Source organism: Arvicanthis niloticus, chromosome 22 (genome assembly GCF_011762505.2).
Source record: "Arvicanthis niloticus isolate mArvNil1 chromosome 22, mArvNil1.pat.X, whole genome shotgun sequence".
Taxonomy (NCBI): domain Eukaryota; kingdom Metazoa; phylum Chordata; class Mammalia; order Rodentia; family Muridae; genus Arvicanthis; species Arvicanthis niloticus.
In genome coordinates, this window is record NC_133429.1 from 7,416,286 (window position 1) to 7,431,322 (window position 15,037).

The 15,037-nt window shown below is 41.2% G+C and overlaps 1 protein-coding gene and 1 long non-coding RNA gene across 13 annotated transcripts in view; one reads left to right on the top strand and one right to left on the bottom strand.

The window, feature by feature from the left end:
* Ric8b (RIC8 guanine nucleotide exchange factor B) overlaps positions 1–15,037 on the top strand; it is a 97,825-nt gene that overhangs the window by 615 nt on the left and 82,173 nt on the right. For 7 of the 11 annotated variants that reach the window (XR_013106256.1, XM_076919788.1, XM_076919790.1 and 4 more), the window contains one exon: positions 7,117–7,164. The exons of 2 other annotated variants lie outside the window; for them this stretch is intronic. Coding sequence is in view for 3 of the 9 variants with exons in the window: in XM_076919788.1 (XP_076775903.1) it covers positions 7,117–7,164 (48 nt within the window). In the remaining 6 variants the exon portion in view is untranslated. Of the gene's footprint in view, positions 1–3,159; positions 3,314–3,679; positions 4,127–7,116; positions 7,165–15,037 lie in introns of those variants that run through there. 2 more of the 11 variants (XM_076919787.1, XM_076919792.1) reach the window with 2 other exon arrangements.
* LOC143435987 (uncharacterized) lies at positions 5,080–9,824 on the bottom strand. 2 transcript variants are annotated; one of them, XR_013106259.1, is made up of 3 exons: positions 9,624–9,824; positions 8,525–8,719; positions 5,080–7,274 (listed from the first exon to the last, which is right to left on the bottom strand). It is a non-coding gene; the product is annotated as an uncharacterized LOC143435987 (long non-coding RNA). The 2 variants fall into 2 exon arrangements; XR_013106258.1 differs by having other exon boundaries at positions 8,562–8,719; positions 9,624–9,818.

Sequence of the window (15,037 nt, forward strand, 5' to 3'; positions counted from 1 at the left end):
TGCATAAAACATATCAGCAACGATGGCAGGTCTTTGTACCTGTATCATTGTATGGTTTTACCAGGCATTAATGTCTTCTATGTGATCTCCTTTGGTCCTCAGAGTGCTTATAGGGTAGATGGTATCATCCTTCCCATTTTGTAGATGAGGAAACCGAGGTGCAAAGAAGTGAAATCACGCCCCAAGGTCATGGACATATGTTGCAAGTGGGTGGAAAATCCAACTCCTAATAATAACTGTTATTTGTATCGCATTAACAGCTTTTCTATCCATTATCTCATTTAATCTTGTCAGCAATCCTGTGAGGTATTATCTATGTTTTGCAATGGAGACTCCAGATGGGCTAAATAACTAGCCCAAGGTCATTCCTGGGAGCCAGAGTCTTCCCATCTAGGTTTTCAAACTATCCATTCACTGTTCTTTCACTATAGTGAAATGGTATCTTGTTAGTAATACCACTTCCATCTCTAGAGAACCTCTCTCTCCAAGAACTATTAGATCTCCCATTTCCTTCCAGAAATTACACATGCTTGCTTTATTAAGTAGCCGACCTAACACATTTAGGCCATTTAGGAGACTAGACTTCTGTGAGAATACTTGATGACTCTCTTCTCTGAAGACCCACCCATCACCAAGTTATACCCTGTGTATAGCTGATACCTTATTCCCTTTTCCCTTCTTGTTTATCAGCCATCATTGAAAGAACCGTGCCTTTATGCCCCTGTCCATTTTCTTCTGTGTCTACTATTCCACTCTCATATATTTTGTATCAGTGAATTGCCAGTATGACAGTCCCACACTTAGTAGAAAATACCCCCAGAAGGGACATACTTCTTGTTTAAAAGAACCGTTGTTCCCACTTAATCTCCCCAGGAATCTAATGAGTACAGTGAGGAAGATATTTCTCATTTCACAAATAGTTACACTTAGGATGGTAATGTATTCCCAAATTCACATAGCCATTGAAGAATGGGACTGAGAGTTGAGTCTAGCTGTCACACTAAGTCTGGTGCCGTTTTGCTGTGCTGCTTTCTGAGGTAGGATGCAGGGGCTGTGGTCTAGTCACGTCTTAGCCCCTTCACCTGATGTGTTCTAGTGTTGAGCACATCTGCCTAATTTAGGAGAAACTCATTTAATGCGTAGGTGTACATACTGCGAATATTGTATTATTTTAACTTGATTTATTATTGCTTTCCAGGGAAGGTATGGGGAGCTATAAACTGATTTTCAAAAAGAAGTATAATAATTTAGCTATTGTGTTGAATTAACTTTTATTAACTGTTAATGTTTATTTAGCATTTACTACATGCTAGCTAGCTAGCAATAATAGGAACATTTTTTCTACAGGGCAGGGAGGAGGAAAACCTACACTGTAATCTGAGTCCACCATCACTGTGTTGTAGCTTAACTAATAATTAGGTCCCGTTTTTATTTGTTTCCTCCAATTCATCCTTTCCTCTCTCTGATATCCCTTCAGGTTGGTTTCCTATCATGACTACATCCTGTCAGAGCTTGGCTTCCCCTTTTCATATTGGAAATGTTCTCAGAGTTGTTAGGATCATCTTCTGTTGTTAAGGCAATGCCTCGAAAGGCCAAGCCAAGCCTGAGACTGTTCTGACTTGATGTAGACGGGGCAGTTACTGTGTCAGGAAGATTGTTTGTATTCACCATTGCTTATGGTAGGAACCATACAGTAGGGCTGGTTGGAGCCGGAGAATGCTGAACCTCATGTTGCAGTGCAGCACTGCCCTTGCAGGGAGAGCCGGATGCTGTGAATAGGAAGGGCTCTATGCATCTGTGCTCAGGCAGGAAGAGAAGAAGTAAACTGTCCAGATTTATGGTGTATGGGGTCTGAAACCCCCCAAAGTAGATGCATAGCAGGTCCTTCAGATTTCTTATCTGGAAAAATGGATTTGAAACTTGTGTAGAGTAAGAAGTGGTTGCAGGCATTGAGGAGTGAAGCAGAAGAGGAGTGAGCAGTGTGGAGAGACGTGTTCATTGTTTGGCAGAGGAGGCTCTTTATGTCACCTCATTTCTAATAAGCTGGTCATTGCAAGTGTAGTAGAAAGAAGATGGGAGCTGGTATCAGATGATCCTTGGTCCTAATCTCAGCTCTGTTGTTAACAGCTTCATGACTATGGATATGTTATTTTAAACCTCTGAGTCTCAATTGCCTTGTCTGTAAGGGAGGGATTCAAATGCCATTCTTTTTATTTATTGTGTGGATTAGATTAATTGAAATTGAGTGCCAAGCACTAAGCACAGCATGCCTATGAAGTGTTCCCCTGTCAAGTTGTGAGGCGCTAATACTCAAGCTCCTTCATGGCATGGTGTGGCCAGAGTACAGGCTCTGGAGCCAGCCTCCCGAATGCTGATTCTCCATTTACAATGTGTATGCACAAGTCCAAGTGGCTTAACTTTGCTTTATAGTCCTCTGTCAACCAAGCATCTATATCGTAACGCTTTCTCAAGACTGCGTGAGTTCTATGTATAAAGTACCTAGAACAGGACCTGCTGCTCAAGAAGTAGCCTGTGGGTGTCTGCTTTCAACAAGGCATGTGGTGCTGAATTGATGTAACACAGTAAGAGATTTGGGGATCTTTGTCACTCTTTTAGCCTTTGCACCTTCAAAGGATACCATTACCATCGTATATCTCTTACTGCATTCAGAGAGGACAGTACCTATCTGACTCTAGAATACACCTAATTTCTCTGTACAGAAATTCATTTCCAAGAATTCTTGCTTCATTCATTCACTGGCTCTTGTTATTTTAGGGAGAGAAATCTCTATCCCAAGGGTAACTTGCTTCAGAATAGGAAAATAATTCTTTGAAATAAGAGTGGCTGTTTCTCGCTCTTAAATTCACCTATTAACATTTATTGAGTGCCTTCTAGGTGCTGTGTAATTTCCTAGGAATTTACACATACAATCCTCTTATATTAAGTTATAATGGAGATGGAAGCATTTTCATGTTTCTTTAACACAGTGATTGCATACAGGCCCAGGAGCACGTAGTGAGGAATGGTGGTGTTTTGGTCTTTAGATGCCTGACCTAGGTCACGATTGCAGGGCTGTGCTACCTTTCCCTTGTTGATTCTGCTTTTGAACACAGGAGAGTTTTGATTTATTTTCAGGTGTAGTATACTATCTTGTTTGTCACGGTTGAGCCTAAGCTCTCTCCTTTAGTTACAGAATGAGCTGTTCATTTTGAGATGTCTTGCTATGAGCTTGTCTTCCTCCAGAGTCTGTTCTGACAACAGATTCACTAGAGAGGTTGTTTGCTGTCATTATCTTTATTATCATGGACCTGAGGTACATTGTAATTGTATTGCATTGTGATCTTGCTGTTGTTTTCATAACAGATTCTCTGTGTAGCCCTGGCTGTGTTGAAGCTTGCTCTGTAGACCAGGCTGTCCTGAACTCAGAGCTTTGCCTGCCTCTGCCTCCCCAGCTAAAATTAACAGTGTGTGCTACTGCCTGGCCACATTGTGATTTTTTTTTTTTTTTTTTTTGAACCACAAGAGTTTGAGGCAGCACTAAACATTGAATCCAAGGTCTTGCTTTTGGTAAAACTATGCTCTGCTATTGAGCTGAAGGAATGGAACTGGTCAACTAGGTAAAGAAAGTGACCTGTGGTCTTCACTGTGATTTATCAGTTGATAGATGGCATGACAAGCCCTAGAGGCCACCTGGGCATGTCACTGTCCCACAGCCATTTTCAGCAGGATTCCGTGTTGGAAATAGGGCAAGTTTATGGTCAGATGAAGAGTAAAAATTACTTAAGATACTGTTACTGAAGTAGGTCTCCAAGAATTAGGTGCAGGAAAGGAAGACTACTGATAGTTCAAGCTTATCATCCATATGCTGGAGAATGAGGCTGATGGAATTGCAGCCTCTGCACTTGAATGGGGATTTAAATATCCTGGATCATGTAGGAGGATGTTTTGCTTTTCATTTTTGAGGCTGAGCTTTGACTTTGGGCTTGCCCTAGGTTTTTGCATAGAGGTATTCTTGTTACACTTTGTTCTTAGTTCCAGATTGTTCTACAGTCTATTTCAACATCTAAGAAGTAGTCGTTGAGTGTCTTTGTAGACATCAGTGAACTAACTCTGAATTCTCTAATAGGTAAGTGTTTAGCCAGATACTAGAGCAGGGATCATGCAGTAACAACAGTAGTAGCCGTGTAATGAATGCCTACCATGTGCAGAGTGCCAGCCATCACATATAAAAAGCAAGGAAAACCTTATGGATCGGAAAGTGCAGCCTGGCCAGGCTTGCACAGAGTAAGCAGTGGGACTGGACTCAAACTTGAGGCTATGTGATACCTGAGGTTTTTCAGGGCTTCTTTTATGTGATAAGCCTGCAGTCCTGAGTCTGGTGTGTCACTGAGAGGTTCTAGCTTTCTTAGTCTTTAAAGTGAACAGTGAGTTTACGCTTTGATTTATATTTGGCTTTCTCCTGTTCTGGAAATGAAGTATATAAAAGCAGGTGTTAGTTGGCTAACAGCTGAGGCATCCACACCTAGGATGTTCGTTCTCTTTCTACCAGTTGAGCTTTAGAAAGGGGAGTGAGGCAACAAGATTGAAAGTTCAAGACGAGCCTGGGACACTCAGAAAGCCCTGGCTCAAAAAATTAAGTCTTTAAAAAGTGGTGGAAGGAGAGGCAGGGAGCATGTTAGGTCTGATCTAGCTTGGATAAATGAAGCTAGCCTTATAGACCCCAGCATTTGCTGGGTACAAATGAGTTTTGAGGTAATTTCTAGTGCATATGGATGCTAGTATATTTTCTAAATAAGCTTTCATGGTGCCTAGATGGGCTTTGAAAACTTTTACTTGTAAAATGTTACTTTTTATTATTATTTTAAATTTATTATTTAAAATTATTTTATGATCAGACCTGCAGTGAAAAAGCAACAGAAAAAATGAAAAGCTAGCTTTTGATACTATTCTAAAAAGAGTAATTCTATATTGGAAATGCTTAGAAGATATTTTTGTAACTTACTGAGTATCTTTCCCCCCAAAATTACCTTTTTCCTGTCCTTTCTTTGTAAATGCCAACAAATATTTTTAGGAAAAATATTAAGTTTTAACAACTAGACACATTTATTCCAAATAATTTACAGAAGTATCATTTTATATAGAATGGCAAAACTAAGATGTTTTGGTTTCTAAGTACAATTATTTTCATTTGTAGGGCGTCTTTACTGAACTTCCACAGAGAACATTATTAGCTCGCTTCCTCCTTATCTTTAGAACTGAGTTTCAGTGAACCTTGGGTCTGTGAATTCCTAAGTAAATAGCCCTCAGATTTATGACCCCCTCCTCTTCCTCTTTCCTCTCCTTTCCTTCCTTCCTTGTTCATTTATTCTTTCTTCATCCTTTATTCCAAAGATCTTTTACTATAAAATAATCCTGATGAGTCACCTTTCTTTTAGTTGCTATATAATGTTTTATCAGATGGGTATATGTTCAATAGAATATTGTGAATTATAACGTTTTACATTCAGCTTGCCTCTTTTACTATATTAGAAGACACTGTTGTGACTATGCTTATGTATATAATTTTTCCTTTCATTCTACATGACTCCATTAAAATAAATAATAGGAGTAGGAGTTCTGGGTCAAATGGGGTAAATATTTTTATGGCTTCTAGTCTGTGTTGCCATCACTCTCCCTTTAAAGGCTTGTGTCAGATGGTACTGCTTGAGGCAGTATCTGCCAGCTTGGCATGTCCAGTCCTCACAGGGCTTTCTGCCTTCAGTCTTGCTCTCCTTGAGCTGGCCTATGAGCTACTGCACAAAATACTCACGCTGTTCATCACTCCATCCTGGTCTTCCCTGGTCATCTGTAGCCTGTTATCATTCGGATGTAAAGTTTTAAGTCCGTCCCTTCTCTCTGCAACCCTAGTTCCAGTTGGTTCGTTCGCCTCCCTGAGGTTTCCTTGAATGACCTTATCTCTTACCTTCTTGTTTTCCCCTTAACTGTTCCTTACCTCCGAACTATCTCCCTCCCAACATTTCTACAGCTCCTTTCATTTCAAAAACTGTTCCTACAAAGCTGCAAAACAGAACCACCAAACGATGCTGTCTTTCACACTTAATGTCCTTTTCTTGTGGTGGGTGGCCAGTCCTGCTGGTCAGTGTGGACAATGAGATAAACAGGAACGTAGAGCATGCGGAGGAGTGGCTCATTGGTTTGCCTCAGGAAGGCTCAGGTGGGATTGATTTAGAGAACACAAGCTCTCTGAGAGAGAATGTGAGAGTAATTCTGTGCTCCAGGTTTGTGACCACCTTTGTGACCTCCCCATGCAAGCAAGCCAGTTATTCTACCCATTTGCCTCTGCTCTGCTACACAGTGGAAAGCATACACTCTGGCCAATCATTTCTGGGGAGCCACGACACCTTCCTCCCTTCCAGTTAATTTTTCTTAATATCATTAGCAGCAGCAGCAGCAGCAGCAGCATCCTAATGTAGACTGTTTACCACTTGCCAGGTAGTGAGATAGTTTATGTGCCATAATTGTGAGAACCCTCACAATCCCCCTCTGAGCTAAGAATTACTTTGTTTTCATAAGAGGAATCCAGGCACAGTTTACTAGCTTGAAGTCATAACTAGTAAGTGAGGGAGCCTTTTTGCAGGTTGTCTTTCTCTGTAGTTCTCTGATGATTTCTTATGGAATGCAAAAAGAAAATCCTAGCACACCGAAAGGCCTTTCCAAATCTCAGTTCGGTCTGTGCTTCCATTCTCCAGTTCTCAGGTGCCATTCCCAAATATGTCCCATGCTTCAGTCTCAGCTGCCAGCTTCACAAGTGTGTCACAGAAGTTCACACACCTGTAGCAAACTCCTCATTATCCCTCAGAGTACACTCAGACATCCCGTGCCTTGCGCTAACCATTCCACCTCTTTGGGTAGTTGCTGTCTTAATTCTCTCTTCTCCCATTGTATTTCTGCCATAATCTTTTCATGTGGCTTTTCATTTATTTACTTATACGTCTGTCTTACTTTAATAAGTATATTGAGATGAGAGAACAATATTTACTAAAAATTATATATTTTGTTTAGAAATCTTTAAAGCTTATATATTAAAATGACAATATTTCCTTTTTGCCTCCTCAGCATAGGGCTACTTTCAAATTTGAATCAGCAGATGAAGATAAAAGAAAGGTAAGGTTTGGGGTGTGTGTGTGTGGGGGTACTCCTGGGTGGTTAAGCAGTGGGCTTGTTTTCATCTGATGGTTGTTGGTTTTGGGTTTCAGTTAAGTTTTTTGGGCTTCCTGAGAAGAAAGAGAGGTGTAAGATTTAGGATGGGTTATACACAATCCCTCCTGTTCATCCCGCAGAGCCCCTGGGCTTACATGAGTTGGGGAAGGGTTCAGTGGGACAATCACTAGACTTGCTTACTGCTAAAAGGATGCCCTTTTTTGGTGGCAGAATTCCAGGTTGTGCAAAATGCCAGGCTAATGTAAAGCTGTGCTAAGTCTGTGGAAAGCAGCTCTTCCTACGGCTGCCCCTCAGCCACATGCTCTTCTCAGCACTGTCTTACTTATGCAGGTACGCTTCCCTAGGTTACTAGCTACCTTCAGAGTCACAGGAGCATGGGATCAAGACACTCACACATGAGAGGGTGCATCAGAAGCACGACTACTTAATGTATTCTTGCCTGTTGGCATTGCTGATGGCTGCCTTACTTGGTATGTTAAAAGATCACGTTAAGGAGGATAAACCGGTCCTGCCTTTTTGTTTTTTTGGATTCTGTACCTCTATCCCAGCCTCACAGATTCCAGGATAAGACTATGGCTGAGTCAGTATGTAGTCTCAGGCTTAGATGCTGGTAGTGGATTGATAACCTTATATATGTCCATTTACCTCTCTGTATCCAGTCTCTGTGCCTGCTTCTCTTTATCTCCTAAGAGTTATTCTCCTAATTCAGACCTTTGTCTGTATTACTGCATAAGTGTGTTGTGTTGTTGTTGTTTTTGAGACAGGGTTTCTCTGTGTAGTCCTGGCTGTACCATAACTCTATAGACCAGGCTGGCCTCAAACTCAGAGCTCAGCTTGCCTCTGCCTATCCATAGTGCGAGTGAAAGGCTGCACCCCCACTGCCCAGTGCTACGTTAGTTTTGAGCTGTCCTCCTCTCACTGTGTGGGATGTGAGGTTCTAGTTGCTTGTCCACACATCTAAGGCACCAGTCCAGCTATGTCATTCTTGACCTGAAAATCTTCCCATGACTGCCTGTGCTGACAGGGTGGCATAGTAGTGACAGTGATCTGATCTCTGCATGCTTCTGCAGCTGTAATTTCTATTTCCCTTGTGTTTTATGTATGAAGTGTTGGCAGTTACCTGTTCAGACACTCTCTTTATGTCTAGTTTTCCTCTGTTAAGTCCTCTCCATGATAAACCGCTAGGACTTGTGCTGATCGACATTGTTGCTCATCTCTGCTCATCACCTCTGCAGTGCTGAGCTCATGATGAACACTCAGGAAGTCTACTAAATGAGTGCCATGGAGTGGAAAGAATACTTACGTTTGCATTTGGACAGTATCAGTAAGACAAAAGATACCTTTTACAGTAGAGATTTGTTGAACGAATATGTTTTTCGGAGAGCTTTCAAACCTCCCTTCTTAGGAACAGTTCCTTATCTAATGAGTCAGAAGCTGGGAAGTAGACACCAAGCATATGTACATCTCTAGATGATCTTCATACAGAATGACACAGTATCTGTGAAGGACAAACTGGTAGTTAGCTATTAAAATTAAGGTGCCTTTTGCCCTTTGACCAAAGTGTGTCTGTCCCTTTTGGGGATCTGTTTTGTTTAGATTGAACCCAAGTGAATACTTTTTTTCATCAAAACATACATTAAGAGCAAATGATTGGAAACAACCAGCTAAGGTATATTGGGAAGAAACAGTAGCACATTGACATAATAGAATACTAGGTGGTAGTAAAAAGAGAAAAATTCTATTATGTACTGTTGGAAAAAACCAAGTAAGATATTAACGCAGGCAGTGGAATGACAGACTCGTGATAGGCATTCAAGCTATGAAGGCAGCTGCTGTGTGTTTGATTGGGAGAACCCATCCTCTGTTTGTTACAGTCTTGCTATATTAGGGGTCAAACTTCAGAATCTTGGATAGCACTTTTACTCATCATAATAAGTACATTAAGAATAGAAGAGCATCCAGTTGGTAGAGTGTTTGCCTCACCATCAGGACTCCAGTTCAGTCAATAAAACCACAGAAAAACGTCAGGCACAGTGACACTGTTTGTAATTCCTGTACTGGGAAGAGAAAGACTGAAGGATCCCTGGAATACAAACATGTACACATGCACACACACCTGCACATACATTCATGCACATAATAAAAACCCGAATACAGATGCTTTATCTCATCTCAATGTCATTGGAGAGGGGACTTTTCCTATATTAGTTATCTGAGTGTGTGTTTTCTGTATTTCTGTAAGATGGGACAAAAGCCCAGCATCGGCTAACCACTCTCCCTGCTTACTGTCTTCATGGGTTTGAGTCCAGCAACATTGCTCTGACACACACACACAGTTCCCAGATGCTCAGAGTTCCTCCTCTTCTTAGTATTTACATATAAATACACAGCTTCACACATACTTTAAATGGTTGCTCCATTGCCTCTGTTGCCTGTTATGATGTGACCACTCTGTAGAGCTGATGCCATGCTGTCAGCCGTGCTGTCGGCAGTGATGAAGACAGCCCTGTGTGTTTAGTGCAGAGACAGTTTCCTAATTGCTCTGATGCAGAGCTTGTTTGGATGGTTGGTGTGGAGATTGCCCTCTGCTACTTTCAGATCTCTGGAGAGAGTAACTTCTGCACTGGTGTTTATTTCAGTTTGTGTGTAGGTTCCTGCTTCCTGGGAGGTCTGTTATAAACAAGTGTCATTAGGGACCTGGTAGGTAATCTTCGTGAATGCAAAACATCAGCAAACAAATCCATTTCGGTCTCCAAGGGTTAAAACCACTAGTGACACTCTGATGCCTCTGGTGCCTTTCAGACACTGACAGGGAAACTGCAGGACAGCCCTGTGCTCACAACTGTAAAAGTTCTCTGCGGAGACAGAGTAGTAGGCACTTCTGCAATGAGCCCAGTGTGAAAATGTAAGGAATCAAATTACTATACAGATTATTTTGCTGTCCTTGTATCGACTGTCCTGAATGTGCTTCCAGAGCAGCGGCTCTCAACCTGGAAGACCCTCAGAAAACACAGACTTTTTTGTATTATGACTCAAAACAGTAGGAAAATTACAGTTATGAAGTAGTAACGAAGGTAACTTTGTGGCTGGGGTCACCACAACATGAGGAGCTGCATTAAAGGGTCATAGCGTTAGGAAAGTTGAGAACCATTGTTCTGGAGCCTCCTGCCAAGTCGCTACCCCATAACATCAAGACTTCCCTCACTTTCATAAAGTACAGTGCTGTGCTAGAAAACATCAACCAAACATCCACCCATAATACCTTTCTTATCTATAAAAGAGAACAACCCAGCGCTGTGCTGTGACAACCTAGAATAAGGGACAGTGGCACCTCTCTGCATGGGGCAACAAGTTATCTTGGATCTGGTCCCTGACACTTCTGCCATGATTTTCAGTTTTATAGAGGTTTGCTTCTCCCTCTAGTGCCATTCACTGCGGTGGGGATTTTACAGTGAGAAAACTGAGGTTTCTGCTCACACTGCTAGAATGTGGCGAAGCCTCATGCAGAAAGGATTCTTCATTGTGCATAGTTCTTCAGTCCCCACTGCTCTGTAGCTCTGTCTCATTACCTTTTGAAATTTATTTTGGAATACTTAAAATTATGATCTGATACCTTGTTTTATCTCATATTTCATCACTGTTGAGATACTATTTAAGAGTCAGGCTTAGGGCTGGAGAGATGGCTCAGCAGTTAAGAGCACTGACTGCTCTTCCAGAGGTCCTGAGTCAATTCCAGCAACCACAATGGTGGCTCACAACCATCTGTGATGGGATCTGATACCCTCTTCTGGTGTGTCTGAAGACAGCTACAGTGCATTCATATACATAAAGTAAATAAATCTTTGGGGGAAAAAGAGTCAGGCTTAAGTTGGGAGCTAGCAAAGGGGAGGTATGTGTTTTTCTTAAGGATAAAGTGAGATGCAGTTCTAATGGTTGTGTGCATGATGCAGATTGTGACAGGTGCATGTGAGTCATGGAGATCGGGTAGAAGCACCACTCGCTTTACATCCTCCCCTCAGTGGTGGATGGAGATGACCTGTCAGCGCATACACAGATGTACATGCAAATCTGTGGGATGGGGAAAGGCAAATGGTGAATAATCTGGAAACCCACATTTTGAGATAGTTAGGGCTCTTATTGTGGTTTTTAACACAAAGCATCCGAAAGCAGTGAAGAGTATTGCAATAACAATTTGGAAAAGACATGTCACAAAATGAATTGGGGTTGGCTCACAGCTCAGGGACACAGTTTGTCCTTGCATGTGTGAGGCTCTGGTTCAATCCTCTGTCCCTTCGGGGTGGAGAGAGGAGTAAAATGTTTGATCCCCCTTGACCTGTGACTAAGAATTAGCGTTCTCACCTATGGGCAAGTCTCCTGTGTATAACATCATGTTCCTCAGTACAGTGAGCATTAACAATCTTCAACTGCAAGCATGTTTCAGACTGTAGACTCACTTCTCTTAAGTGTGGTGGGTCAGTGGCTGAGTTGAAGCTGTGAGCTCTTCATGGGCACAGGAAGCCTGGGTGACTTCTCCTAGTGACTAGCTCCCAGCACCGTAGAGGCACCTACATTAATGCTGGTTAGGATGAGGGAAGGAGCTGGGAAGCTGAGTGGAGGCTAGAATTCCTGGACTGGAGCGTATCGTGTGGCTTTGTGTTTTATATTATTCTAGTCACACATCAGAATTGCAGACTACAACTTGCAGTGTTGTTCACTGAGGAAGCAAGATACAAAAAGTACATCTGGGAGTGATCACAGTTTGCAATTCTGATAAAACTATGCAGAAAACGTGCACAAGGAAATCCACTAAACTTGCTGCTTGACTATTAATGCTGTGGAGTAGGCTTTTTTATTTTTTATTTTTTTGTAAACTTTTGGATTATAATAGATTGAACTGATTTAAGACCATAATTATTTAATAACACAGTATAATACAATTGTATTTTAGAATAGTGTGATTGGGGGGCATAAATAGTAAGCAATGCTTTCTCATTTTTAATTGTTTTTTTTTTCCCTAAAATTGAAAACTTCTTGATTACTATATTAAATTAGGAATAGTATACTTAAGCCAGTTTGATAGTGGAGTAAATGTATCTGAATACAAAAGTCCACTGTGCTATTCAGATATATCAGTTGTTTAGGTTTTTCCCTTTAGACTTGGATCTGCCCAGCATATTAGTGCATCTATAACCCACACATTTTCTCCGTGGTCCTTGTTCTGGGACCCATGTTAGGCTTAGATTTCTGGCTGGCTGTTGACCTCTGGCCATTTGATTTGGTGCCTCCTCAGTTACAGATACATTAAGTGCTGGCGCTTGTCACTGCGGACTATAGAAAAACAAGTGGTGATGTGTGTATTACCTTTCTTGAAGGGAAATGTGCCCAAGGCAGAATTGTTAATCTTGGCTTTGAGTCCACTTGTAGGTAGCATAGCTCGAGCATGGATGCTTGTTCTGAAGCCTTTGCTTTTACTCTGAAATTGTTTAAACTTTATTTTTATTTTTTAAAAAAAGCTTATATGGCTTGTAAATTTGAATCAAAATTTATGTGATGCCTTTACCTAAAGAAAACACATAGGTAATAGTACAATACAGTTGCTCACTCTGAAATAGTCTCTTCAAACATAATCTTTCAGGCTGGAGAAGGTTTAGTTGTAGAATGGTTCTCTAGCCTAGCCAAGGCTTTCAGCGCCCTTCCTTCCTTATCTTTTCCCCCCTCCCTCCCTCCCTCCATCCCTCCCTCCCTCCTCAAGCTGTAGATTGCTTTTCTAGTATATGCAAGATTTGTGTGCCCCTCACCCTACAGATGATGGCTTTAAATATTTTAATCCATTCAAACATGCACACACAATAACTCAGGTTTTTTTCAAAGCTCTGTCTAGCAGGACCCTAGCACAGATCTTAACTGTTAGGCAGAATGAATGCCTAGCCATAGTACAAATCAAACAATTTGAGTTTTATTCCAGACTGTACCTTTCACTGTCAATGTTTTGCTAGATAATCTAATTGAAGGGATGAATCTAGGGAAAAGGACGGAAAAGCGCTTCTAATTTAGGATCTTTATGTGATCTTTAAAAACAGTTACCGTGTGTGTGTGTGGGTGTGTGTGTGTGTGTGTGTGTGTGTGTGTGTGTGTGCGCGCATGCGCACGCACGCTCATGTGCCCACATGTGCACGTGGGAATGGACATGACACATGTGGCAAGACCTGAGATGGAGACTCTCCAGCCTGGTTCCTGGAGTGGTGGCTTCACTCCCCACCTTGTTAGGGACTTGTGTTGTGCACTGCCAGCCTTTGCTGGTCCTCCTGTCTCTACCTCTTAGTGCTCCTTGGGAGCACTGGGCTTACTGAACATTCTGGCACATTTAGCTTTCCAGTAGGTTCCAGGCTAGAGTACTCAGGTCATCAGTCGTGCCAGCAAGTGCCTTTACTTATTTGGTTTGGCCATCTTCCTGGCTATCTTCTAGGTGATCTTTATGTTACTTTTTAGGGTACCTGCCTCGGGTGATAAGAACAGTGGAATTGTAGAGTGGGGGTGCATTATTTCTCATCTGATCATGCCAGTAAGTTCATTTGGCAGCCATGATAGTATATGGAGCTCTAGAAACTAGCACACCAATGAAAACTTACCAGAATTATTTTTAAAAATAAGCACATTTTTTTATCCCCAAGAGTACATAATGAGAAAAATATTTACTGAAAAAATTTCGGAATTCAGTTAGAGAAGTGAAATGGTGGAATGTGTAGAGAGCTCCCCAGTAAACAGGCACAGTAAAGAACATTAGGCAGTGAGGTGAGGGCCGTCTTCTTAGGAGCGTTTACATTTCTCAGTTCACTCAGTTTTCTCTGGCTACCTTCAAGAGTTTCTCTCATTCTCTTAGCTTTTAATAGTTGGTGTCCCTTTACCATGGGCTCTTAGGATCTGATTCAAACTGACAGGCTTTTTTTCTAAGTGCTTTACCAGCTGGACCATCATGTGGTCCCCTTTAGGGATTTTTAAAAGCATCTGTGTAAAACAGAATGTCTGTAATGTTATGGTGAGCAAATAGTATATATAAATACAGTGTTTTGTGCAGACCCACACAAAGGTGAAGGGAACAAAGCTGTATTGTACTGAAGTGACTCCAGATGGTAGCTGGAATCACAAGAACAAATCAAAAGACCAGAAGTGATAATAAATAAGCAAATAAAAAGTATCATAAGCTTATTCTTCTTTACATGGCTTCTTAAGATGATGAAAGTGTAACTATAATTATTGTTGGTTTGTTATATCATTTGCAGATTATATATTATATATATAATATATATATAACATATATATATACACACACACAAGTATATCAGAATTACATAAAAGATGGCTACTTCATAGGAATATTTCTATACCTACCAGAAAATTAGCATTAATCTGGAGCAGATCCAATAAGATGCATATAGTAAGCCTTAAAACAGTGGTTTTCAACCTCCAGTGCTATGACTCTTTAACATGGTTTTTCATGTTGTACTGACCCCAACCATAAAACTGTTTTTAATGCTACTTCTTAACTGTAATTTTTCTACTGTTATGAACTAATGTAAAATATGGTTTTCTGATGGTCTTAGGTGACCCTGTGAGATGTGTCATTTGACCCCAGAGGGGTCTAGATCCATAGCTTGAGAACCACTGCTTAAAAGTAACAACTTAAGTACATAACTCAGATGTTGATGACTGTAAGGCTCACTGAGAGTAATTAAATACTCAGGAGATTAAATAAATGAAACATCCATGTTTATGGAAGGAAGTCTTCTACCGCTGGAGTATTAGTATTTGTCCCACT